The sequence below is a fragment of the Halichoeres trimaculatus genome, unplaced genomic scaffold (genome assembly GCF_033239565.1).
Source record: "Halichoeres trimaculatus isolate MK-OKI-2021-1 unplaced genomic scaffold, fHalTri1.1 fHalTri1_scaffold_12, whole genome shotgun sequence".
In the NCBI taxonomy this organism is placed as follows: domain Eukaryota; kingdom Metazoa; phylum Chordata; class Actinopteri; order Labriformes; family Labridae; genus Halichoeres; species Halichoeres trimaculatus.
Genome location: NW_027437190.1, coordinates 18,926,992 through 18,952,976, shown reverse-complemented (window position 1 = coordinate 18,952,976; position 25,985 = coordinate 18,926,992). Strand labels below are relative to the sequence as shown.

At 40.4% G+C, this 25,985-nt stretch overlaps 1 protein-coding gene across 1 annotated transcript in view; it reads right to left on the bottom strand.

Annotated features, from left to right (window-relative positions):
* The window catches only part of adamts16 (ADAM metallopeptidase with thrombospondin type 1 motif, 16), a 172,249-nt gene that overhangs the window by 10,733 nt on the left and 135,531 nt on the right, over nucleotides 1–25,985 (bottom strand). The window contains exons 7-19 of the mRNA XM_074683267.1: nucleotides 24,485–24,568; nucleotides 23,565–23,724; nucleotides 21,848–21,953; nucleotides 20,653–20,790; nucleotides 17,782–17,935; nucleotides 14,501–14,596; nucleotides 11,094–11,242; nucleotides 8,588–8,760; nucleotides 8,359–8,489; nucleotides 7,946–8,069; nucleotides 6,699–6,943; nucleotides 6,357–6,492; nucleotides 4,935–5,061 (exon numbers count right to left, since the gene is read on the bottom strand). Coding sequence (XP_074539368.1) covers nucleotides 4,935–5,061; nucleotides 6,357–6,492; nucleotides 6,699–6,943; nucleotides 7,946–8,069; nucleotides 8,359–8,489; nucleotides 8,588–8,760; nucleotides 11,094–11,242; nucleotides 14,501–14,596; nucleotides 17,782–17,935; nucleotides 20,653–20,790; nucleotides 21,848–21,953; nucleotides 23,565–23,724; nucleotides 24,485–24,568 — 1,823 coding nt within the window. The remainder of the gene's footprint in view (nucleotides 1–4,934; nucleotides 5,062–6,356; nucleotides 6,493–6,698; nucleotides 6,944–7,945; nucleotides 8,070–8,358; nucleotides 8,490–8,587; nucleotides 8,761–11,093; nucleotides 11,243–14,500; nucleotides 14,597–17,781; nucleotides 17,936–20,652; nucleotides 20,791–21,847; nucleotides 21,954–23,564; nucleotides 23,725–24,484; nucleotides 24,569–25,985) is intronic.

The following is a 25,985-nucleotide window of genomic DNA, read 5'->3' as shown; positions in this document are numbered from 1 at the left end:
CACTTAAAATGTTCCTTGGGAGTCTTGATGAGAGGGTGAGAGGGTTTGGGTGGGAGCTGGATTCAAAGTAATCAGACACCACCACTGTTCTTCTCCTCTGCCTCGTCTTCTTCTTCCCTGTAACCTGTCTGTGAGGGGTGGTGTTACTGTAAACTGTTAGTCTAGTGAAGAGTTTCCTTCACGTACAAGTTGAATAAGGTTATATGTTGGGGATAAATGCACTGTCAATGCAATAGCATGTGCAAGCACCTCATCCTGGTGCTGTGGAAGCACACAATATTGGGAAATGGAGCAGATGTGTCAGCAATGTTGTTTAACTGTAGGTATGGTGAGGTTACACAGGATAACTGAATGAAAATCCCCTTCTTTGTCATCAACCATGTCATGATGGCTGGTAAAAAGATTTTGATTTGGTTTTGAGAAACCGGACTTAATCAAAAGTAAGTTTCTGTTTGTGTGCATTTTGGCCCTCTGCTTGTGGATTTAAAATGCGACCTAGAATCTTTAATAAGAAAAATCTATTTTACATTTTTATATGGACTTATAAACACTGCTTTTATCTGGTGAAAAGGTCATGCAGTTTTCATTTCACACTGTATCACAAAAAAGGAAAGCAATGCCAGTTTTTCTCAAAACTCTGATCCTTACAAGGACATCCGGGCAGAATTGTTCGTATGATTGTGATAAGCTTTCAGGAGCTAGTTCGTTGCCAGTCCTCAAAAGCATCAGAAGCTATAACTCCTGGTTTTTGTAAAGTAAACTAACACTGTACACTCAAAAGTCCAAGATTTGAGAGGTCTGTATTGCATCTGCCTCTTGTGTTCCCGTTCACAAAGTTACAAAGTTAGAGTTCGAGGCAGATTTTGAAAGGATTGTCTTGGCTTAAACACAACAAAACATTTTACTATGCAGGGGACAAAGTCACATTTGGACACAGAACAACAGAATTTTGGAGAAATCCATATGCAACACCAAAGAATATGAGGTCAGTGTCTCAGCTCAACCACTCTCTCCTCATAAATCAGAGCTCAACTTGTCAGCAGTGTCCACTTTATTTGCAAAGACTTGGCTGATATTTCAGACCATTGCAAAAAGTGTACATGGGAATACTTAGAATAGAGGCACAGAGGGATTGACACCTCAACAGCAGCTGACAAAAGTCTCTACATAAATGCTCTTGTTACTTCTTGGGAGACAGACATCTACTGTACTGCAACCGTCAGAGGTTCTCAGCTCTAAATACTCCGTATTTTCACAAAAGAGGCATCATTTCTTATTCTTTTTGTATTTCATGATGATGCTTTGTATTTTCTCAGATTAATTTAATCTGATTTAATTTTTGATCCCGAGTTTATTTACAAAAGCCAAATCAGTAGTGTTGCATGCAAGCCCACAAGTATGACCGTTTCTTTTTTTTTCCACCTTTTTTTTTCCGCAGAAAGTCAGCTATTGAATTTCTAGACCCAAAAGCAATTTCACAAGACTGTAGTGAAAAAGATACTTCGTTCATACAAAGATTGGCTCCATTCAACTGTTTCCACCTTTTCTCAAATTTCTGTCTCTTTAAAGGAAACTGCTAACATAAGCATGGTAACCAGCTCTTGCTTAGTGATTTTTGAAAATGTTACCTCCAAGGGAGCGTGTAAAAATCTGCTGTTTGTGGAGATGAAACCTCCATTCAAAACTTAACTTCAGTTGCCTGTTTGACAGGATGTTTTCTTGCTGACAGATGCAGCTAACATGAGGACTCACATAGCTTTGACTTGCTCTGGCTCAGATTTGGAGATAGATGCCAGCAGATCCTTGTACTGAGAAATATCTTCTTTGTGTCACATGAATTGTTGGATCTGTTGGCCTTGCTGTCTCTTTTATCCTCCAGCACAGACAATGCTAGATTCACTGTGAGCAAAGTTAAATGACCTATGATGTTTCCTTAAAGTACCTCAAACTGCTGACCTTTCCTGCAAGAGTTATGCAGTCCCATGAGAACTCGCGTGTGTGATATTCAAGAAACAGTCATCCAATACAAATTCATGATGCACTCGAGAGGCAACAGCTGCATCTCTGTTGGGTAGCACTTGATATTGAATTGATTGTGTTTTAAAGGTTGGTTAGTTGCATATTTCAAATGCTACATAACTCAGAAATATAATTAATGTCTTTCATAATGGTTGTGTAATATTTTGTTGCAGACAAAAATCTTGTTTTCATCACAAAATCTCAAGTTGCTCTGTCATTAAAGTCAGTTTTATCCCAAGAGTCTCTCCCTCTGATTGGTTCTCTGGCCAGGGTCTTACCCTTCATGACACTGTCCAAAGCAGCACACAGTCAAGGGAGGGACATTTCCCCAGTGTGTGTTTTAATGTGCGTGTGTGTGTGTGTGTGTGTTTTCATACATGTCCTGACTGTCAACAGTCACACCACTCCCTATGATGTCCACTGTGTCGTGCTGGTCCTCAATGACTGATCTTTGATCCTCTGCCTAAGCCTTGTATGTCAGGGGTAAGGACAGTGAACCAACTGAGCCAAGCCAAGATCCCACAGAACCGCACCCTCAAACCACAAATCCTTCAATGAATGATGCTCCCACTCCTTTTCTGTCTGGTACTGTCATACATCTTAAAAAGTCTGTAAGTGTCACTCCAAGTGAAAGCAGTGACGTAAAACAACATCTCAAAAAGCCGCTTGGCCACAGAAACCTGGAAGTGAACCTCAACATGTGTTAGCATTTTTTTTATATTGGTTCCCAGATACAAATTACAGTGGACCTTTTCTTTCCAGTGCAACATCGTGGAGAAGAAGCCAGAGGATCAAAACATTTAGGATGGAACAAGATGCCATGTTAATTAGCCCTGCAGTGTATCCACCACACTACATAACTTCTTTGTCTACATGGCTCTTGATAGAGTTGAAAATGAGAATTTTATGAGCTTTCTGTCAGTGACGCTACAGATAAAAAGACTTAGAAGTTTTTGGCCTACTGTCTTAAACAAAGAGGCTAACTATTCCTGACAGTAAGTGAGGTATCCTGCTGAACTGTACAAAGACATGTTCAGTTTATCCAGTGGAACTTCCCCTTTCTTCCCTTAAAACACATGCTTGGGCCTCATTTCAAGTTATTTTATCATTACATGAGAGAATAATGTCACCATCACTGAACAGGTGCTTTACAGTGCTGGAGAAAGGGTGGGGAACACAGTCTGCCTGACACCTTTCATTTATGTTACTATGAGGAGATGGTGTGAGAAGTTTAAATCGGTTCAACCAATAAACGGCTTCTCCTGACACCTTACGTCAAGAAACTACAGAACAGATGTGCAGGTGTTATGACACACCAGTAACATATGGTGGTCACATGATGGCAGGTGAAAAGGTCACAGGCTAGACAGACAAAGGACTAAATCATGATGGAGAAGTAGGATGGCAGAACAGCAGAGGAAGGAAAATCAAGACAAAGAAGAGAAAATGATCCTTCTGCCGTAATGAGATTCAGTTTCTGTATCAGTGTGTATTTGGCTGGTGGCCTCTGAAGCTGTCTCCTCAAGCTCCAAACATGAACACGCATGTACTGAATGTTGATCTGTTACAGCCAACAATGTTTTTGGCTGTCACATAACTTACAGTACATAACAAGCATACAGCCTTTCCAGGGTGTGTCAATTGAGCAATTGAACAATTGACATACCATGAAGTAAACCAGAGCCAAGTTTTCATTCCTTATCCGTCCAAAAATATTTATCAGAAAATTACCTGGAAATGTCTGCACAGGTCAAATACCAGTCCTAATGATATCCAGAGCTGCAGTTAGCTCAAAAGACAGTGTATGTGTTAGTGAGGTCGTTCACAAATGTTCAAAGTCACATAGCAGTGCTGACTTTACGAAGGTTTGGGATAAATGCATCGGGATATTTAAGTGAGAAAAAGTCAACAGGATTCTGTGACCAAGCTATGGACTTAGAGGGGCGTTTTTTGGAACAGTAGAACTAAAAGCATGTCAGCATGTAAACATTAAAGATGAGTGTGGTTATTTTACTAAAGGATTCAACGGCACTCTTTCTAGTTGGCACTAGAGTCACTATCAGAAGTGTTTTTGATATGTTTATCACTGAGTTTATTATTGGAGGCTCGCAGTGATGTGAAGCTGCCCCTCCTCAGCAGGGGCTGTATCTCTGTGAATGCTACAGTGTTAAAAATCTCTACTAGGAGCGCAGGTGGCCACGTTTAAGTGGCCTGGGTTTGAATCCAGCCTGTGGCCTTGCATGTCACTTGCCACTCATGCCCCGTTTCCTCCTGTATCCCATTAAAGGCATGAAAGCCCCCCAAAAATAATCTTAAAAACTCTCTACTGTCTGTATGTAAACAAACACAGATCCTGATGGCATCCCATATCTGTGCTATTTTGCAGTATTTTGATCTAGAAAATGGAGAACAAGGTGTGAGTAGGCAGCGAATAACCCACGACGTTAACCTGAAGGCTTGTGGTGCTAGATATGATAACTTTAGCCACACTTAAAAAAGCCAGTTGTTTACACACTGACTCTTTGGGTAACCCAAGTAAACATGTCCACGGTGGCATTACTAACACCTAACAGTGTCAAGGAGGTACAGCTCCACTGTTTTAGTTAAGCATGCTAGCATATGCTAATTAGCTCTACTTGTAGAGGACAGATGAGGCTGATGGAAAGCTGTTCTTTTAGTAGATTGGAAGTGTCAGCCAAGGCCCTGGAAAAACTATTTTGTATTCATTTCTGAATGGATGATGACATTAATGAAGAGTGCTGATATCATCAGAGTGATACCGTCCCGTTCCAAGGAGGGCGGTCATGTCTCGACTAAATATCATGACATCGATCAGCTGTTCCCAAGAAGTTTTAATGGAACTATGTCTCTTCAAACTTCTATTTCCTGACTTATAGCAATGCAGAAGGTCTTACCTGGCCGGACATGGTTGGGTGTTACAGGGCATCACTCCAGTGGCTGGTCTTGATTTGGGATTACAGAAAGAGGTATTTACTTGAACTCTCAAGTCCTTGTAGCAGGCTGATTTGGTGTTCATCTGGCCTGTGTGGGTTATGAATCAACATATCCAGTTAGGAAACAGCATGAAGGGATCATTCTGGTATGCAGTTGCAATCTATTCAGTCTATCTCTTGGCTTTAAGTAACAGTTAAACAAAACTACAAGCTCATATCTACTACGATGGAAAAGATAGCGAGGGAGGGGGAAACTATGTATTTTGGGACGGATGTATTGAATAATACAAAAATGTTGTTGAGCTCCAGGAATCACTCCCTTTGTACAACAGGGGACAAAGATAACTTTTAAAATTTACAACAGAACAGCAAACTCTTTCGATTCTCTCTCATATCTGCAAAATTAAGCAAAAGACACATCTACATTATAAAAAACTGTTCAAAATATTCAAGGTAACTAAAAATAGCCACATTGAGACTGTTTTCAATGTTTTCTCCAATTTCCTTGTTAAATTGAGGTAAAATCATTATTTCCTCAAAGGTTATAAACATTTTGAATTCTCCTGATATTGGTGTTGCTACAACTGCAGGTTCAACACTTGTAATTCATGTGAAACTTGAACCCCAGACTCACACATCCCTTGCTTGGTATTTGGCCTTTGGCACACTCAGTCTACATATTTAACCTCATACAGGCCGTTTAGTCAGTCACACTCTTTAATAAAGAAAATGAACCCCAGCCCATCATGGCCTACAATAAAGACACAAAGAGGTGGAGGTTGTTAGGGTGGACCACAGCAGGCCAGGGTGGGGAACTTTAACCTGTGGTGTCAATCAAGAGCAACTCCACACTGGGGGCTTTGTTCACAAGTACATACACTCACACACTCAAATACACCCATGCACATCCAAAGATCTTCAAGAATAGAGTCCACCCAGGTCAGTACAAAAGTTTTACCCAGTCCGAGTGTGTGTCCAAGTGTAAAAACAAGGCCTCTCATCGGACAAAGGCCACTGGTCAAAGCCATGCATGTGTGTGCTTGCTTTAGCGGATCTGTGTGCATGTGTGTAATAGCAGGTGTCCTTAAGAACAAGAAGGTCCCACCAGTCCCAGAACAACAGCTACTAATGTCCCCTGAGTAATGATGGGAACGCTCCCCTCTCCATTTAACCCGCAGCTAAAAGCCTCATTACAGATCACAGAGGTCAGCCTGAGCTTCAGATGCTGGTCCAGATTAAAGATCTGAGGTGATCTGTCCCTTTTCATTAATGCAGTTTACTTTGAAATACTTCAATCAAGTTCAATCACATTTCACTCAAGTTTTAGTTTGAGCGTAACACGATACAGGATGACAGTTCTTTGTTGTTCATTTTTATGCTTACCTCCAGCACAGGTGGCTGAACACTGAGAGCGTACGATGGCCCATGTATAATTGTGTTTGATGTGATTTTTCTTCTCATCTGTTTTTTTCAGTGTGTACTCCCAACGCACACCTGGGTTCCAGCCCTGCAACAATATCTAAAGGAAAAAGGGGGAGAATAAGTGACATTATATTAGATTAATTAAATCATTTAGTTATGAAACTGAAGAAGAAAAAACAACAAAAGAAGTTGGGGTTATAAAGGTTTGAAAGCAATAAAAGGAAGTTTAGGATGTTGCAAATATAAAGCTGCCAAAAAACGTGTAAAACTGAATGAATTATTTGCTGGCTCTTTTTATTTTACCTCGATGACCAGCGTCTCATTGGTTGGGCCGCTTGATATGAGGCTCTCTGGTCTGTTGTATGGTCTTTTGTACTCAAAAATGGCTCCAGCTATGGGGTGTCTGCCTGGCCAGTCCACCGTCCATTGTCCGTTCAGGTGGTAATGTCTCTGTGTGTCCCTGACAGCCAGATAAGAGCTGGACGTATTCAGCTCCATCACTCGGATACTTCGAGCACCTGCTGGGATGGTCACCACCCCGTAGTACTCTGAGAAAATGCATAAAACAAGAGCTGCAATGTGTGAAAAGTCAGACATGTAACAAAAAAACAACCTAGCTTTAATAAGATAAGCTACACAAGCACCCACAGACATATGAGTTAGTGTTTCAGTTATAAATAGAATACATTTACTTTCTTTGTTTTCTAATACTCCTGCCCAATTTAGTTTTGTTCAACAAGATCAGTTTTCTGATTGTGAAATGTCTGTCACTTCAAAATGTGTAACAACAGAAAAAAACCTTCAAAACAAAAAACACCTTAGTGCAGTGGCATGCACAGACTTCTCAAAGGGCGGGCGCAATTTTTTCAAAGTTTACAAAATGAATTACTTGGAAAGTATAAATGTAGTCTAATTCTGTCCCTTCGAAATACTACACTGCAAAAAACTGAAATCTTATCAAGTGTTTTTGTCTTTTTTTAAGTAAAAATTGTCTTATTATACTCGATATCAATCCAGAAAAATGTCTTGTTTCAAGTTATCAGAGTACAAAAATGAGGTTTGAATCACTTGTAATCAGTAAAAAAAATCTGCCAATGGAACAAGAAAAAATTGCTTGAAAATTTCCTTGTGACTAGAACAATGTCTTGATACAAGTAACTTTTCTCTTGTTCCATTGGCAGATTTTTTTACTGGTTATAAGCAATTCAGACCTCATTTTTGTCCTTAAATAACTTTAAACAAGACATTTTTCTGGATTGGTCATGTGAATTTGGCTCATATTGAGTCTAAAAAGGAATTTTCTACTAAAAAAAAAAGACAAAAACACTTGATAAGATTTCAGTTTTTGCAGTTTACACATTACACTGTTATGAAGTATTAATATTAAGCTAATCATTGTTAGGATAACGAGGGGGTCCTTGGAAAAATATCTAACCTAAGAGGTCCACAGTCTAAAAAAGTTTGAGAACTCCTGCTATAAAGAAGCAAATAGTAATGTTTACACATTTACAGTACAATCAAAAGTAATGAGTATAACTACTCTTACTTACGGTTTGTGTAGTGCTGCTTTGTATACTGTCCTTTAAAGATCTTGCAGGTGGAGTTGTCTCCTTTGCACACACCACAAGCATCAGGCACAGCTGTGGAGCCCAACACCCGGTCACAGCCCACTCTCTAGAGAGAAAAACATGTATACATAAAATGCAACATTTAATCATATGATGAAGAAAACTACATCAGTCCTAAACTACCATCATTAATCACTTGTGTGGTGACAGGTTGACTTAGCCTTTTTCAGGCTTTCGGAGACTTTCATATGAAGAGGTCATGATATGTGTCTATTGAACTTTAGTACTGTGAAATCCTCTTAAAGTTCAAAGCTTAACTTCAAAGATTCATCTTAAAAACTTTGAAACCATTCTTCAATCAAACCACTACTTTACTTTTTGACGGCTAGTATTACCTCACATAGCCCGTCAATACAGACGTTAGAGCTGTCCTGTGAGCAGAGTGTCCCATCCTTCACTTTGCTGGCCAGTGCAAAGAAGAAATCATAACCCTCAGCAAAGCAGTACAGTTTACAGACGTCTTGATCTGAGAAACACACAAGCACAAACACAAGATTTCTCTTTTACAACAATTACATAAAAAGCTGCCTTCATTTGAGGAATTAAAAGCTTAAAAAGTCTCACCATCCACTCTGGTGTAGGGCCTCCAGGTGTAGTACCATCCTCTGAACTGTTTGCTGTTAAACTCTGCACACTGCTGCGCTCTGTAATCTACAGTGTTGGGGGGACAATCCTGAGTGTTGCAGAGTTTGTACGACCTGGTGGATCCCTCGCAGAACTTCCCTCCATATGCAGGTCTGCAGAGAGGGGTTTAAAAGTGAGGCATTAATAAGAAAAACCTCCATTTGTTGCAGGACAGTGTGTTCAGAGAAGCTGGTACTGGCAACAGACTGAGCAAGAAATGAAACTCAACACAATCAAATCAACTGATATCAAATTCTTTATGTCTGGTGAATTGGATTTGAAAGTGTTAAAAGAAAGTGCTGCATCTCGTCACAAATAAATCTAAATTGTATAATAAGTCTGTGACTGGCATGGCTAATATATACCTTTGTATGGGGCAGTGTATCAAGGTGTCTCCAATCACAGGTGTATATCCCTGGGCTATATTCTTTAAAATCCCCTCCATGATATGATTACAGCTTCTATGAGCCATCCAATCAAATTGTCACTTGTCTTGTCTTCTCCTGCTCTACTCTCCTTTTATACTCTGCATTTCATCTTTTCCCTTTTTAAACCCTGCTCTGTCATCTCTCCTTAACCCCCCTCCCTGTCTATCTTCCTTACCACTTTGACCGAGCACCACCATCTTTCATACCCCATCTCTTTCTCTCACTCTCCCTTTCTGCACATCACTCTCTGTCTAATTTAGTCACTGCTTGTCAGGATCTTGGCATGACATGACAGAGAAGAGGCCCCGGTATTTAGGCTAGGGCCTCCTTACTGACTGGCTGTGCAAATAATCCTGAGTGACTGATGAGTAGCCGACTAAGTGAACAGATAAGTGATGACGCGAGAGACCCATGTGAGCCATCTTCACTATTTCAATCACGTGTCTTGATACACTCTTCGCCAAGTGTCAAGAAACTACAAACAGTGCAAGACCACCTCTGGATCAGAGAGTAAACAACTTCTCTGTTTCCGATAAATTAGACTAATGACAAGTAAAAGATTATTTCCTCAGTCAGAGATTTGCGAAAGCAAATACAGTCAGCTAAGGGTTAAACTTGTTTTGAGCTTCTTGCAGAAACACCATGTGTGAGTTTTTGATAGATCAACAATACACACCCTAAAAGTGTCTCAGGAGAAATAGTGAGGCGCCCTGAGAAATGCTCCTCTTCTTATTCCTGTGTGAGGTTAAATGTAAGATTTTGCTCTATACCATTTCCATGTCATTAGCATGTCAGCCAGGAAGTACTCTCTTGAGTTTCCTTTAGACTTATTAGACTCATCAAGACATAAAGCAAAAGGAAACGGCTTGTTTGGCTTGGCAGGGGAGCTACATGAATGAGCTTACATTTTATTTTCTCTGGCTCCCCAAACATTTCTGTAGACTTGTAATCAGCGTGAGCAAGGAAATGGAATCAGGCTACAAGATGGTACAGGGTTTAGCACAGTTGCCTCACAACAAGAGGGTTTCTGGTCCTGAGTAGCATCAAGGTGTTTGCACGTTTCGTCTATGGGTGCATGGGTTCTCTGTGATAGAGTGGTGACCTCTTGCTTAATAATAGTTTGGCAGCCCACCTTCTCGGACCCCAGTTGGGAAACAATGGTGCAGGTAATGGATAGATTGAAGAAAGTAGAATCAAAAATGTGCCCATGCATTTAAACAAGGGGACTCAGTCCCCGTTTACACAACAATGTTTCATCTGAAAATGCTAAAGTGCAGCTAAAACGCAATGAAAAAAATCTGTCTTTACACGGAAATGCCGAGGGACTGAAAATGCTGTAGTAAGCATGCCAGGCCTGCAGATGGTGATATAACTGTCTTGTCCAGAAGCATCTTCGGGGAGATCTCCACCAAAGTAGAGTTGAGCCAATCATCTGGTGTGCAAAAGTGGAGTAACAGGTGCAAATTTTGTATGAAGACAGTCAGCAGATTCAGCAGATTCAGCAACACAAGCACGGCACGGTAGTTCGTGATCATCGCAACAACTGTACTGTTGTCCCATTGTATGCGCTCGCGCGAGGCGGAGTGTAATGCCAGCGTTTCCACTGAAAACGCTGGCTTACTGTTGAAACAGCAACGGTTTCGGCAGCGTTTCAGAAAAAATCCCACTCTGGAGGCCGTTTTCAAAAGTTCGTGTTTTAGGTCGGCTGAAATGCTGTTTCCGTGTAAACGTGAGGCTGAAACGCAACAAAACTTGAGTTTCATCCTGAAACTGTTGTTGTGTAAATGACCCCTGACTTATTACAAGGTAAACAAATGGCTATACTTGAGGAAGACACCACTCCCAGGTGTTGATTGCCAAGGTATTGTCACAGTTCACCAATTATGCTGAATAGTTATGCATCTTGTCTTCTTGAATGATTAAAATGAAGATGTAGCGTGAACATGCTGCTCCCATCTTGTCTTATCTATACTTAAGTAAAAAAAGAGGTTAGGTAGTATTCCTTCAAATGTCTCTACCTGGGGTTGTTGCACTGCCTCTCCCTATAGGTGACTCCACTCTCACAGCTTCGTGTGCAGGCAGTCCAGGCCGACCACTCCGACCAGTGTCCATGCTGGGGCCTCGGGCCTTCGTCACCCTGTTTTACACACTGTCCTCTACGACACCACTGGGAAAGAGAGAGAAAGAGAGGAAGGATGATTGACAAAGGGAAGAAAACAAATACACATACAAAACCAAGAGAAACCCTAAGGATGGACTGAAATCTGATCACTTGAGCTGTATCAGAAAGTGGTCTAGGAAGCATTTGTGTACTTTGGGCTGGCAGTGTGTCTGCTCATGTGCCTTGACTCATACAAAGACCACCAACTCTCTCCAAATTCTCTGCAGCAACTACATCGAGTAATAGGGCACCTGTTTTTCATAAATTTAAATTTCGTTGTGCATTTTACATGTCACAATGACAATAAATTCTATCTATCTATCTATCTATCTATCTATCTATCTATCTATCTATCTATCTATCTATCTATCTAAATGACTGATTTATGCTGTCAGGTGTGCCATGAAATAGAGAATTTTTGATGTCCATATCAACCATTAAAATACTGCATTTTACCTCATATAGACTGTTCCTATTCTAAAAAGGCAAGCTTTAATGTGGGAAACAATTTGCTCTGTATTTCCTTACAGCCAGCAATAATGCATTATCCATGTCTCCTAATATTTACAATGTGATTGAGAGATCTGACCAAGTTAATTAAAGTTTGTTATAATGCAACACAGTAATGATAAACTGATGTTTCATAACAACAATATGTGTGATAACCACATGGATCTCATTGTCTGTTGGGTAGACTTTAGTCTGCAGAGTAGTTCTCGCCCTGATGGACCGTAGATCATCAGAGGAAACATTAGGCAGCTTGTCTCAACAAAGTTTTATATCAAATCATCGCTTCCGTCTGTGCTTTCTCACTCTAACATCTTGGCAATGCTTCTTAAATGTGAAGTCTGGTGAAGGTGAATCGGGGTCTGTGTTTGTTTGCATATGAAGCAGCAAAGTGAGAATTGATCACATGCGGTCTCTCGAGACACATTTGAAGATTATTGATGATGGAGAGTGGGAATACTCACATTGCAATCAGATCGCCCACAACACATTTATTTCTTGGTATAATCAGGTCATAGAGAACTAAATTAGAACAAGGAGATTTTCTATTGTATATTCCATAAGTTAGAGCTTTTCTAGTTACTTTAAAACTTCTACGGTCTTGTACAGAGGTATAAGCACAAATGAAGTCTCTCACTGCTTTGTTAATCTTCAGTAATTTCCTCATTGTGAAGCACGGGGGCGTCCCGGACGTAACGTAAACACATGCAACCCGCCAAACAAGGAAGACAAGGATTTTTAACCAAATTGCAGGTTATGTAAATAAAAACTTGACTTTCACCACTTGTTATGCTGGATGTAGCTCAGAAAACTGTCCCCATGGGCCTTAAACACATTGTTTACAGTATTTCCCCCCAAAAGAGGCTGAGTCATGTCATCCACTAACGCGTCTCGTGTTTCAAACTAAGCAGCAAATCCACGAATGTAATACGAGGATACTTTGCAAAATCTAGACTCACTTAAAGCAACATTATGTCACACGCCGTTTCCTGGCACAAAATTGAGTTGGATTTGTACAAGATGTCAAAATGACATCAGTCACAATATACTGGGCTGCTCTGCTGACAGTGATCCCAGGGACCTTTTGCCAGCGCACACTCTCATGCATTAGCACCGATGGGGGGCATATGCTCAGCTGTTCTTGTTCCCACTGTGTGTTCATGCCTGTACTTGAGCCCAAAGACACACACACAACACACACACATGCTCTTCTAGCTAATCTCGTGGTCCTTGACTAAGAGCTAGAACAGCTGATTTCCCCTCAGTTTTTCCCCTGCGGCTGAGTGCCACAGATTCCTAAGTGGGCCTGTCATTGTTTGTGTTCACTTAATTGTCCCGTCGAGGCAGAGGGCGGGATTAAACCATCAAGAACAATATATTGAGAAGCAAATGTGAGGGAGGGGTTGTCAGGAGAGTGAGGGTGAAGGGAGAGTGAGCCTTGGGGGAGAATCATCTTAAAAGAAATACGTGAAAGAAACGAAGAATAAATAAAGAGCACAGATTGCTTTTTGGCTGAAACTCCAGTGGCTTTTTTCTTTTTGCCATGTCAGCAACAAACCGATTGCAGCTGCTCCCTGAGGTACACCAGTGGAGACAGTGAGTTGTACCTTCATCAAAATGAAAGATTTTATTGAGAGTGAACTCAAATGAACTGAAATCCAAATCTAATATTGTTGGTCCAAACTATCCTCTTACAATTAAATTTATTAGTCAGCACTGGGACTTGAATATTGTGTGTAAGAGGATGCTGCGTCACTCAGTTCAGGCCCTTTTGTTTCAAAATGACTAAACTGAATGGGAGTGTAAGTGTTACATAACACTACTACACCCAATAATTGTTGCTTTTATGGTGGTATATCAAAAAATGTATCCTTTTCAACTTATAAAGTACCACCAGTTGCTTTGTCTAATGCAGTTTGCTCTCTCAGTCTCTGCTGTTTCTCTCAGAGGAGGAATCTACATGTAAGAATTCTCTTATAATCATACAAGCAGCACATGGAAAAGAAAATCAGTGGGCCAACTCATACCTTGAAGGGGAAACCTATTCTGAACTGACTCATTTCATGTGTCTCGTGCAGCCCAGTAACTTCAGACAGTGCTGTGCATCTGAAAGCTGTCACTTCCAATGTTCTTGTTTGAATTTTGTTGGTCTGCTGTAGGGGACATTTTCACTGAAGCTGCAAAGAACTGTTTGTAAAAAGGCTCTTGTTTGGTGTCTTTCATTTGTGTTTTATTTGGTTAAATGTTTCCAAGGAGCAGCATGCTGACAACAGACATTACAAAACACATGCTGTCCTCATTTATATAAACTACACAAAGATATCTCTAAGGCGTATCAGCTGCAAAGTCAATACTGCAAGGACAACGTTATCTTAGTGATGGGGCGATATGAATGCTGTCATTTGGCCGGAGATGAACGTATTTCTTTTCTTTATTCTGCCAATGAGTCGTTGAATGACATCCCGAAAAGAGACATTGCTGCATGTCTCTGCTGGCTTCTGACACCTTTGGTATGATCACTTGAACAGCCTTAAAGGCATGGGATAAAAAAAGTCCAATACAATTGAAACTCCCATGCAAGCCATGTGATGTTACTCTTGAGGTGCCAAAGCCCTTGGGAGTATCACCAAAACACACACACACACACACACACACACACACACACACACACACACACACACACACACACACACACACACACACACACACACACACACACACACACACACACACACAAGGCACCACATGTTAAGTCACCATATCAGGGCCACAAGCAGAGCCTTCAGCAGCTGGCATGAACTTGGTCTCACACTTTCTCCCAACACGGTGGCACCACAGAGCTTTGCAGATGTCCTGTAACGGCAGAAGAAAGGCAGACTGTGTTAAAATGTTTTTTTCTGCGCTAGATTTCAGAAGCAGTGTGCTCAATTTCCATCCCTCAACAGCAGTAAACAAAGCAAGCACAAAAAAGGATGATAAATGATGACTACAATGTTAATCAGCCGCAAGAGAGACTTTAACACATGTTGATGGAAACGTGTTGAAATAGAGATGGTCTTAATAACAATCTTTGGCGAGGAATCAGTGTGTAGCACCCTTGTATCCACCAAATATTTATGCTTCAGTAGTTAGGAAAACAATATTTTAGGAAAAAAGGGAGATAAAATCATGCAGTTTGGCTCTAGGTATTATCCCAAAGGCAATGAAATGCATGAATAATGATTTAAATACACACCCATTTCTGTAACACGATGACAGACAAAAAACATGAAAGAAGCTGCACTCCAGCACTTCCCTTCTCCTTACAAAATAATAAAAGTAACACACAGGATTTAGAAAGTAAAATAAACATGTAATGCTTTGCAATTATTTTCATTAAAAGTGTATAATTGCATAACCAAACCTTCATGATGTCATGGCTGTGTCTCTTAGCAGTGGTCTGACTGAGTCAGATGGGAGCACATTGCCTGAGAAGCAGAGCCGGCTACTTTTGAACATGTCTAATCTATTACTATCTGAATGACTATATCAGATTTTGACAACCCAGTGCAGATGCTGACAGGCACCGCAGCCTCAGCTTGTTGCTGCCAAGAGCCACCATGGACTCCATCCCAAGGCCTATTTGTCCAGCTGTTTTGCTTGCTCAGGCCTTTATGGTTGAGGAAAAATGTTGGAGAGGGGAAGCATGAGAGAAAATGAACTGAATGATGGCGGTAAAAGAGCACCTATTCAGGTTATTTCCCTTTATTGTCGAACTACACAGCATAGGGAGTATCATTTAGTTCCTTAAACTCCACCTCATCGTGACAATGTCTGCAAAAAAAGTTCCCTGAAGAATGAATTCATTACATGATGAATTGCACCCCTGAGGCTAATTCTTGAAGTGTTTTTTATGAGTAACAAGTGTCTGGAAAGATGGTGAGTGTGACGGCTGCTTGGGGATTTTTCAGGGTCCAAAACACCTTGCTGTTACCAGGTGCATGAGAAAGGATAGTTTAAGACCAAAAACAAAATCACAAGGGAGTCATTCTCAAATATCTTGTTGCTGAAATAATGCATGAATGTTTCGATGTTTGCGAGAGAGAACTAAGAAGAATACAATTTGATCTGATGGGTATGCTCTATATTTACATTATGCAAAAGTTTATAAAAGTTGTGTTTTGTTGTAAGATGATGCCGTTTGTATTTCAAGGAAAACTACATAATTGCTCAAGAAAGATCTTTCATATGGAGGCTAAAAAATGACTTTTTAATATGTTATTAAACGGATAGTAATTCATTTTTATAACAGCGAGCAGGTTAGACCTGTCTTGTGTAACCTCAATCTGTGATGACAGATTTTACATTACTGCTCTGTTTTTCATTCTGACCACACTGTGCATGAAACACAGCGTGTAGAGCAAGGCAGGTGGAATAAATACAGCCACCATTACATCCTGACTGCAATCAGCAGTAATCCAGCAATGATTTATTTATTAACAAATTTCAAGTGCTAGCAAATGTAGCCAACAATCTGTTCTACATCAAAAATGAATTTCTAGCAATAAATCTGATTGACGCTCTGTTACAAAAGCTGGTCAACATTTAGATTTCTTGACTTTCAGGAATGCATAAGAAATAATTGGTCCAACTTCCTTTCAACAATCGTTTAAGAGGGTTTTTTCTGCCTTACGAGACAGAATTGACAAGGTTTAGATCTTTACTTTCTACAAGTCTGTTGTTGTTTTGGCAATGTTGAGACCAGCATACTGTGAAGTAAACTATAAGAGAAAAAGAAGTTTTTTTTTTTTCAGGTTTAAACGTCTGAAGTGAGCCAGTCTGAAGCCTTTGTGATACTCTGAGCCGTTGGAATAAGATTTTCCTCACGTTCAGGGATAAGTATCTTGTCCATGGACACTTCAGAATTTGGACCATGGATTGAACCCCCAAACTTTCCTCGTGACAGTGACTGATTGTCTCTTAGAGACTAGCTGCATTCAGGTAATGTAACAGACCAAGAATTAATGGCTTTCATTCCCTAAGTTAAAATGTGACACTAGCAAAGCGGCTTTAACTATGAGTCATTTCACAGTACTGAAAAAGTGGCATCAGTTCCCAAAGGCACATATCATGCATGACAATAGGTTCTTAGGTTAATCTAATCCTGACTGTGTAATTTTACAAATCAGTGGTTTTCAAAATACTTTTAACTTGGATACATCTGAGAGCTTTTAGCAACAGAGAATCTCATACAAAAAGTGTCCATCAGTGGCGCTCTGCAAAATCATCTGCAGCAAATTTAGACAATCAGAGAAACTGCTGTTAGTCATATAGTTCAAAGACAAAATCAAAGTCTGCTTGGCCCAGAGGTTAGTGGCTAAAGTTGGGCCAAACAACATAAGACCATTTCCAAAAGACTGGAACACATGTACCGTGTCATGCTGTAACCAGCAATGTTTTACCATATTATAGATACCAAGAGTTTTACAGGAAGTGAAAAAGTAGGAGTGACAGATCTTTGATGACCTGGGACAGGGAGCCTCTCATGATAACATCTGATTATTTATGCTTTCTGTCTTTATAAAAGCAGGATGATCTTCAGGTTGGGGTTGTGTGAGGAAAGAAACCTGAGCCCACTTTGGATCATGCAGAAAGTCTCACAGACAATATTAGCTGCAATGAGACAATGGGAGAGTAAAGATGAGAGATTCCCATTGGCAACACTCCAGTTTATATTTAGTCATCCATCCCAGTGAGTATTTCAAAGGCATCTTTATAACGTTCATTGTTTACTTTGTGTGTGAGAGAATGTTTGATATCCCTGCATTTGTGTGCATGCGTGCGTGCAGATGAGGACATGCAACCCATCTTTGGTTTCCTTTCCTTTTCCTTTACTCTTTCTGTTTTTCCTTTACCTCACCATGCTGGATCAGTCTCTATTTTTCTCTTTGTTTGTCTTCACATGTAGTTCCAACCTGGTTGTTTGAACCAATTAAACACAAGCTGTGCTCAGAACATCACCACATGCTATGAAATAGCATGAAAACATAGATTTTTACCTTCTTAAAGTCGAGGGTGCAGAGCTTTGCCTTCTCCCCAAACTGCCATTTACACTGTGTGTCTGCATCATAAAGCTCACCAGGCAGCTTCTCAGGGTACTGATACTCCTTTACTGCTCGTGGTTCATCTGATAAACACAGAGCCTGGGCAGAGCTGTGGGAGAAGACGGGGGAATAAGTGGGAAAAAAACGTAAGAGGACATAAGTCATAAGGAAAAGAGGAGAGGAGAAGAGGAGGTCAAATGACAACAAAAGAAAAAAGAAGAAAAGAAGCAGAATGAATTATTCAGCTTTGACAGATTCATAATTTAGTGTCTGCATTAATGTATGTAAGGTAGCTGCTGTGTAATGCTCCACAATTTGCACACAGAAATCCCTCTATCAGTCCACTGAATTCCACTGTTTCTCATTTTGAAGGCTGCTGTAAAGTGTTGCCATGGAGATATAACCAGCTGCCAAACTCAAAGCCTGTGAGTAAAGGTTTTTAATGCATCAGACACTCAATTATGACAGAGGTAAAAAAATCTTTACCCCTATTGCTCGTATCCTAACACCAGCAGGGGGGTTTCCAATGTTAACTGATATCTCTCGTTACTATATGGAGATGTTTTACTGCTTATACCCTGCAGTCCAGGGAATATAATACAAGAATACGCTGGAAAGAGCATGAAAAGGCAAATATGTTGGAAGGTCCCGTTGTGTTAGTGAGTGGTCCTGATTGCTTTAGCAGAGTATACACAGAGTGTGTGTGTGTGTGAGATTTTCTGTAGCTTTATGGGTCTTTCGTGTCTACACAGAACAATGGCTGTTCTGCAAGTCTATTATTCTGATATCCAAAATTATTCCCATTATAAGGATTCTGAAAAATACATTACATTCACAGTGTTCACACATCAGCAGGCACACTAGGAAGGCCTACCGGCTAACACATGCAGTCCTTCATAAAATTACAAGGCCAATGTAGCCTCATTTGCAAGACCTCGGGACAGATTTGTTTAAAAACAGCTTCTTTCTTTTACTGATGGGACTAAAAGAGGATTAGAACAAAATGTTTTCCCAAAATTTAAGCTGTAAGCAGTTTACACCAGAAGATTATCATCAGCTGGGTATAAATAAATACAATAAACGAGAAGAAAAGCACCCATTCTTTTCAAGGAGCTCCTGCTAATGTGCTGATTCATCCTCTCCAGTCACAGTGTGTAAGGATGCATGTGACAGATTTTACTGCCAGCAAATTGACCGATAATGAACATCAAACATTTTTATTGCTACCTCTTACAGACCTGAGCTAGCCTATGTTACACTACGCCCTGACTAGTTAGTTCTCATCAACTTTTATCATATACTAAAGCATTGCAAGTCTTGAAGCAATGTCATTACCCAAAGACAAACTAACATGTCTCCTTGGATATTTGATGTGCATCTTTTCTAGCATTTTTGTAACTCTGGGAAGAGTAAGTTCCGACTTTCACGTATCACTGCTTTTTCAATGACCTTCACCAGTGGCCATGCAAGTAAAAATCCACTTTGAGGGACTTTGAGGGGATTTCAGCCTGCCATGAGAGCCGTCGATCCATGTTAGGCATGACAAAGAGCTCGGATAAAGCATCTGACTCCATAAACAGTGTTTGCTCAGACCTCTCTGTCATAGCTGGCTGAGGAGAGGCAGATTTAGAGCGAGTGTGATGTAAACTCTGTTGGCTAACACAACAATCCTCTCCATAGCTGACAAATGTGGAGAAATTTTGTAGTGTCAGTTAACGCAATGAGACACGCTTAGCCTAAAAAGCATTTAGATGTCGGACCAGTAGGTTGATTACTGTGAGGAAAACGTGCCACATCTCTGTGTTTTAGCATGCAGCGATTATACAGGTAGGGAGATGACCTCTTGGCTGTTGCAGTGGTGCAGAGGTCCCCTCCACGTGGCCTCAGAGGGTGATGGGAGTTTAATATAAGGCTGACAGGCCTAACAAGGGTGAGGTCACCCCGGCTCTAATAACTCAGCGAGGAAATACAGTGTCTGTCTCCACTACTCAGAGAGGGTAGACCTGACAGTTCAGTTAACACACTGGTAAATTTAGTGGAGGGGACTGGCTGTGGGTTATCTGGTTTCAACACACACACACACACACACGCACACACACATGCACAGACACACTGACTCTATGTCTGTGATGCTTGCTGCTCTCACTTGGATTTACAGACTGGATGTATGAGAATGTAGTTATTGCACAAACACACACATCATTTTCTGCGGTGCCCATTTTCTCCTCCATGATATACGACATCTGCAGCATGCAATCTCTAAAACAACACTTTACATAGCAATCCTGCAAATCCCTCTTTTGCAATGTAACCTAAATATTTCAGGCTCTCACACACACTAGGTCTGTTTTTCCATGCGTTTAGAAAAATAAAGCATGTCCTGTATTAGTTATAACATAAGTGAAGTTTTTCTTTCAGCACTCTGTAGATCAGAGCAACATTTGTAACTGATATATCTCCTGCTGACATGTTTTTTCTACAACACATGTTCATCTATCAGTAACACATGTAGAAAAATATAAACACAATGCATGTTTAAAGGCACTTTGTGGGGGACTCATGCTTTAATAATTGTGTTGTATAAACTGATACAGTGCTTTATGTCTTTGTTCCATGAGCACTTAACTAAAGTTTGCATGAGGATTTGCTCATTACTCAACAACGAGCCATGTGGAAGTGATGGTTTGTCCTAAAAACCTAATAAGACTCTTCAAACATTTAAACTCATTAATGTCGGTCTGGACTATTGTGCTTCCTAAATCAGCTCTCCCAGTGCTGGTCCCACAACAAAAGTTTTGTGGTAAAAGCAGGAATGGGGTTTCTTACTTGAGGAAGCGGCTGAGGTACTGGCGGCTGCAGGCAGACCATGAGAAAACGCCATTGTGACCGGCTAATGTTGGTGACATGATGTTGCCCTCTGATTTCTTACAAACATTTCCTTCGCCGTCGTGGACCATTCCAAAACTGGGAGGGGACATAAGAAAAGAGTTTCATGTCAAAATGTTAGAAGCAGAGGAACACATGCAGATACAAGATGGTCAAACTTTTAGCATCCTGAGATTAGAAAAAAACGTTTATAGTGTAGCATATGCTATAAATGTTGCGCCGTATTTACACGTGGTGATTACAACAGAACCTCTGCTCACGCTGGTGTGTGCTGTCATGTTGCTGTGAAGTGAGTCTGTCTTTTCAGTTACCAGTTCCTGATGGCTGGTTCTGGCACCAATTAGAGAATCAGAGTCAGCTGGCTACTGTCTCCAGGCCCTATAAAACGCCCCTCCTTGTCGTCTATTCATTACCCCTTTTTCTGGCAACACAATGCTGAAGCAATGGCTCATCATGCCTTGTCCCCATCATGCTCTAAGCTGACTAGAAACTAGGCATGGCAAGATTGTTTTTCACACCATTAAACATGATATTGTTGCTTTTAGGATCTTTGTTGATGTAGGTTTTGTAGGATGTTGCCCTTATGCATTCAGCATCATTTTCTGTTAATCGTTTTTTTTTAGTTTTGACCATAACTGAGGAGACAGTTTTGTTCCATAAAGGGCAGCTGTATTTGCCAATAAAAGTTACCATACAAATGACCAAACAAACTGTTGCTCATAGCCTTAACTCTTCAACATTTAGCAGTAAACTACACTTAGCTTGAGCCATATGCATCCTGGAGTTTGTCCATGTCAGCATCTCGATGCAACATTTTTTCCTTTTGGTCGTTTTAAGTAATAATTTACAATATTTCATATTTAGTTTGATTGAATCATTTTCTTGTTTCTTTTTTGCTGTGGCTTTAGAGCCAAACCACAACATCTGGAAGAACGCTGTTGTTGTTGTGATTCCACTGGGTAAGTTATGACATCTTAAACATCATACAATTTCCAGGATTTGTCACCAGACTTTTGGTCTTTTTTTTCAATTTCTCAGCGCAGAAAAGCCAAAAAAAAGTGCAACAAAACCACCAAAAGTGCTTGATATGTGGGTCATTTTCTGTGAGAGTGTCATAAGGTTAAAAGACCCTTACTTGTGTCCAGATTCATGGGCAATAGTGAATGCCAGACCCAGGCCTGTGTCCTCATTTATGGTGCAGCTCCGGTATTTGCTGCACATCCCACTTATTGGAGCAAACCCTGCAAAACCAGAGATAAAAAATGACATCAAACTGAAATTATTTAATCACTTGTTGCAGAAATCTTACCCCAATTCCGAGTGACTGAATGCTTCAAATACATCAAACACATCATAAGTGGGATAAACCTCCTCCACATGTTAAAATTTAAGATCTTGTGGGAACATTCCTGGATGCCCCAGCTACCTCCTACTTTACTTTCAAACACTCTTTGTCTGTCTTCTTTCTCATACCTCATTGTCTATGAAACTCCCTTTTACTATTCATCTCCCTTTATGCCTCTTCTCTCCTCACACACATACACACACACAGACAAACTTTACACACAGAGCACCCCTGGCTGTGAATCAAAAAGGATAATACCCATAGGGGCTTTGCTTAATGTTTTTGTCTCAGAGTCTGAAGGAAAATCTAGTCTTATGTTTTGATATTTTACAGCCCTAAGTCAAGCGAGATGGAGTGCACAACCCCAAAGTAGTGTTCTCATGTACGTAGCTAATGTGAATCATGATTTTAAACATAAGCAGGCAGATTGACTATGAGAACTACCACTTAGTTTAATTTTTTTTGTCAGCAGAGAGGTAGATCATTGGCACTATACACAGGCTTTGATAGATGGAGGAAAACATTGAGGGATAGGGCTGTTACAGCAATGCAAATAAACCGTGTTATATACTGACTGGTAGCACTAATGGTCATTTTGCATTGCACCTTTGGGACTTTGTTGGAGCTAACTCTTTTTACACAGACACAGAGACACACACACAAACCTTTGAACTAGGCCCTCAATGCAACGATTAGAGCTCATGCTTGCCTCAGCACTTTGAAGTCAGAGCTAAAGTCTGGAGTTTAAAGGTAGTGTGTGTTTGTTTGCACATGTGTGTGCGTCACTCTGTTTCTCAGGACCACAAGTTTTTTCTCACCGTGAGGACGACAACAATGTGTTGGCATGGTCATTACCACAAACAAGCTGTTGTTAGTTTGTTAGATGGCGTACAGTCACAATGACTGTGTTTGTTTAAAGCAGCAGGGCCTGGTCTGTGCAGATGGTAGCTAAAGGGCAGTTTCAGGATGTTCTGTAGTTTAAGTGAAAACATGATGGCTGGTAGATGTACTTCTTTGGTACTGCTTCTGAAATAATGCATGCTATCTCCTATATATCTGTAATGTATTACTGAAGATAAATACGTTGCAGATTCAACCCTCTGTGATGCTTTTCTACACTTTTTACTCAAAGACTTGCTCGCATCATTTTAACCAGTGATGCATTGGTGCTGAAAAAAAATTGAAGAAGCAATTCTTTCTGAACATCTGGTTTGGCTGATGTGATGTTCTATTGTAGCATGTGACAGAGGACACTGCTACTTTGTCAGAAAAGGACAGAAAGGAAAAGAGAATTAAATATTTGTATTAAAAGTAATAAACAAACAGATAAAAGGACGGATGGGGTAAAGGTAAACAAACTTTCTTTCACTTGTGTGATAATTCTAAAATTTAGATCAGTATTTCCTCTTGGGATTGTATTTTTTTAGCATCTTTCTTATTTTTCAAAGTCACACCTTCATGAACTGCAGACTTTACTTGTTAGTGTTCAGAGGAAGAAGTCAAGTACCAAGAGTATCACATGGTTCATTCTTCCACGAGCAGATGTCGAGCCCTGTGAGGAGGATGGCGTGGTCGTGGTGCCGGCCCTCTCTGCCTCCCAGCGTTGACTGCCAGTGACAGAAGCTGTTCAATGTGTGGTCTGCATGGTGGTTGATCACTAAGCCATCCTGTGAGATAAAGCAGATAAAGGGGATGAAAAAAAGACAAAGTTCTCATTGTGAAAGAAAGCTGTGTGGCAAAGTGCTGTTTAAATCTGAAATAGAGTCACATTGGACAACTAAACCTTCTTTTTGAGACCAATAAGAAAAAGTGACGCGTCGATTTGAGCAGGAACACTGATGGAATAAAATGTTATTACTTTTTAGATGAACATCTTGAGCATACTTGCAATATTTGGCATTCCTTGAGATGATAATTGCCTTTTGTGGAAGATTGAAATCTAATAACATCACAGGTGGATGGGAACAAGAATTTGTCCCCTTCTTCTCTTTGACATGACCCTGCCTGTCTCCCCCACCCCCGTGGCTCTCCCTCGCTTCCTTTTTTCTCGTCATCTTGCTGGCCTTCCCTCTCCTGAACTCTACGAGAATTTCCCTCCACAATCTGGCAAAGATCCAAGGAAATACAAACCCTATAATTAACTACTGTAAAAGTTCTCCGTAGTTAAGACCACCACGGGAAAATCTCTGAGAGAACAAGAAGATCTGGACCTTCAGGCATAGAAACAAACAAGCAAATGATCTGTATTTAGCATCCCCTTGGAGTCGGAAACACCCAAGGAAATACATTTGTTGGTCTTCCCTGAGTCCATGAAAAAAACAAAACAAATAAATAAAACTAGAACCCATTTCAGTGTAAGCATCAATCACAGAGTTCTGCCTTTGAAATTTTATACCTGATGGTGCTGACACACTTTGAGGTGCTTACCTGCTCTTCATCCAGAAGAACGAGGCCCACTATCACTATGTTGATGTTTCCTCCTATTGTTCCATCTTTGAATAGACTCGAGACCTCGAAGACAGGGAAAACAAACTCTTTAATCTAACCACTAAAGTGGCACATTCTTTCAAGTCTGCACTTAAGTATCATTACACCTTGATATGATCAGACCACCCATATTTCAGGTCTATTCTGGAGTCAAACAATGAGGCTATGTCGATAAAATAAAAAAAAAATGGTTTATTTATGTCCTGAAAAATTCCTTGATTAAAAAAACTTCATTGTGAACTAATTAATTGATATGTCCAAAAGTGTTTGAACTCATTTTTAACCATCCAAAAACAAAGCAGAGTTTGTTTTTGTGCACGAGTTAAGATCTCTGTGTGCTTTGCTCATAACTGCTTATAGACCTATGAAATAGAGAGGTCTGTGTCAAATCTTTGAGTGAACACACCTTGACATTCCTGTAGAAATAACACCTTAAAGCCCTCTCGATGGTATCAGTGATGTTTGACAGCCACAACTGCTGTTTCCAATTCTGCTCTTCATACTCACACGGATATCTGATCATCAATCATAACAGTTTTGGCTTTGAAAGTGGACGGACGCCTGATCTTATTGCTCTTGTTCGCTCTCTGTCTTTCTCTCGGGCCTTATGAATACCTCAAGTGCCACTCACTACTCCTTTTTTTCCCCCTCTTTTCAGGAACAATCTCATTCGTTCCTGATGTTTGGTCTTCCTCTCCATTGAGTCATGAGAATACACACAGCCAGGGTTTGGTACCAAGTTTGAGAAAAATTTTGAGGTCAATGAGGTAATCACAACCACTTACTTAAGCTAAGATCTCCTGGATGCGAGTGTTTGACAAAAGTTCAGATAAGCACAACTGAACAGATTGTTTTAATTGCCTCATAAAAGAAACAATCACCAGTTTCCATAGAGTTTGAGTGTTTTGTGTTACAAAATTTGAAGTGTTTTTGCAAGATTAGTGATTACAAAACACTTTCTGCTGTACAGAGAAGATAAATCTGAGAAAATGCTGTTCCTAGCAAATATTAAATAACCCTTTTGGCACACGTGTGAGTTGTTGGTGTAGGGGGAAGGGGCTTGGGTGTTTTCTGTGAAACTCCATACCATATTGAGATGACTCCTCTAAGGCGGGCCATGACCACACCAGCTTGGTTTCTACTAAAAGGAACTGTGTTTTCAAAATAGACAGATTATCTTTGGGTTTGTCAGTCAGTCACAAGTAGCAAAAAGAGGGTGACGGAATTTGCAAACAGATCAGCTGAGAGGGATAAGGGACTGTGATCTCACATAGATATCAGTTACGTGTGTTTAGATATGCTCTTTCTTACCGAACCCTAAGCAGTGGCAAGCTAAACATTGCAAAATTAATCTGAACTGAAATTCAGCCTTTATGTTATATTGAGACAAAGCATACAAGTCAAAAGCTTTCATTCATAAAGCTTTCATTTACTTTGTCAG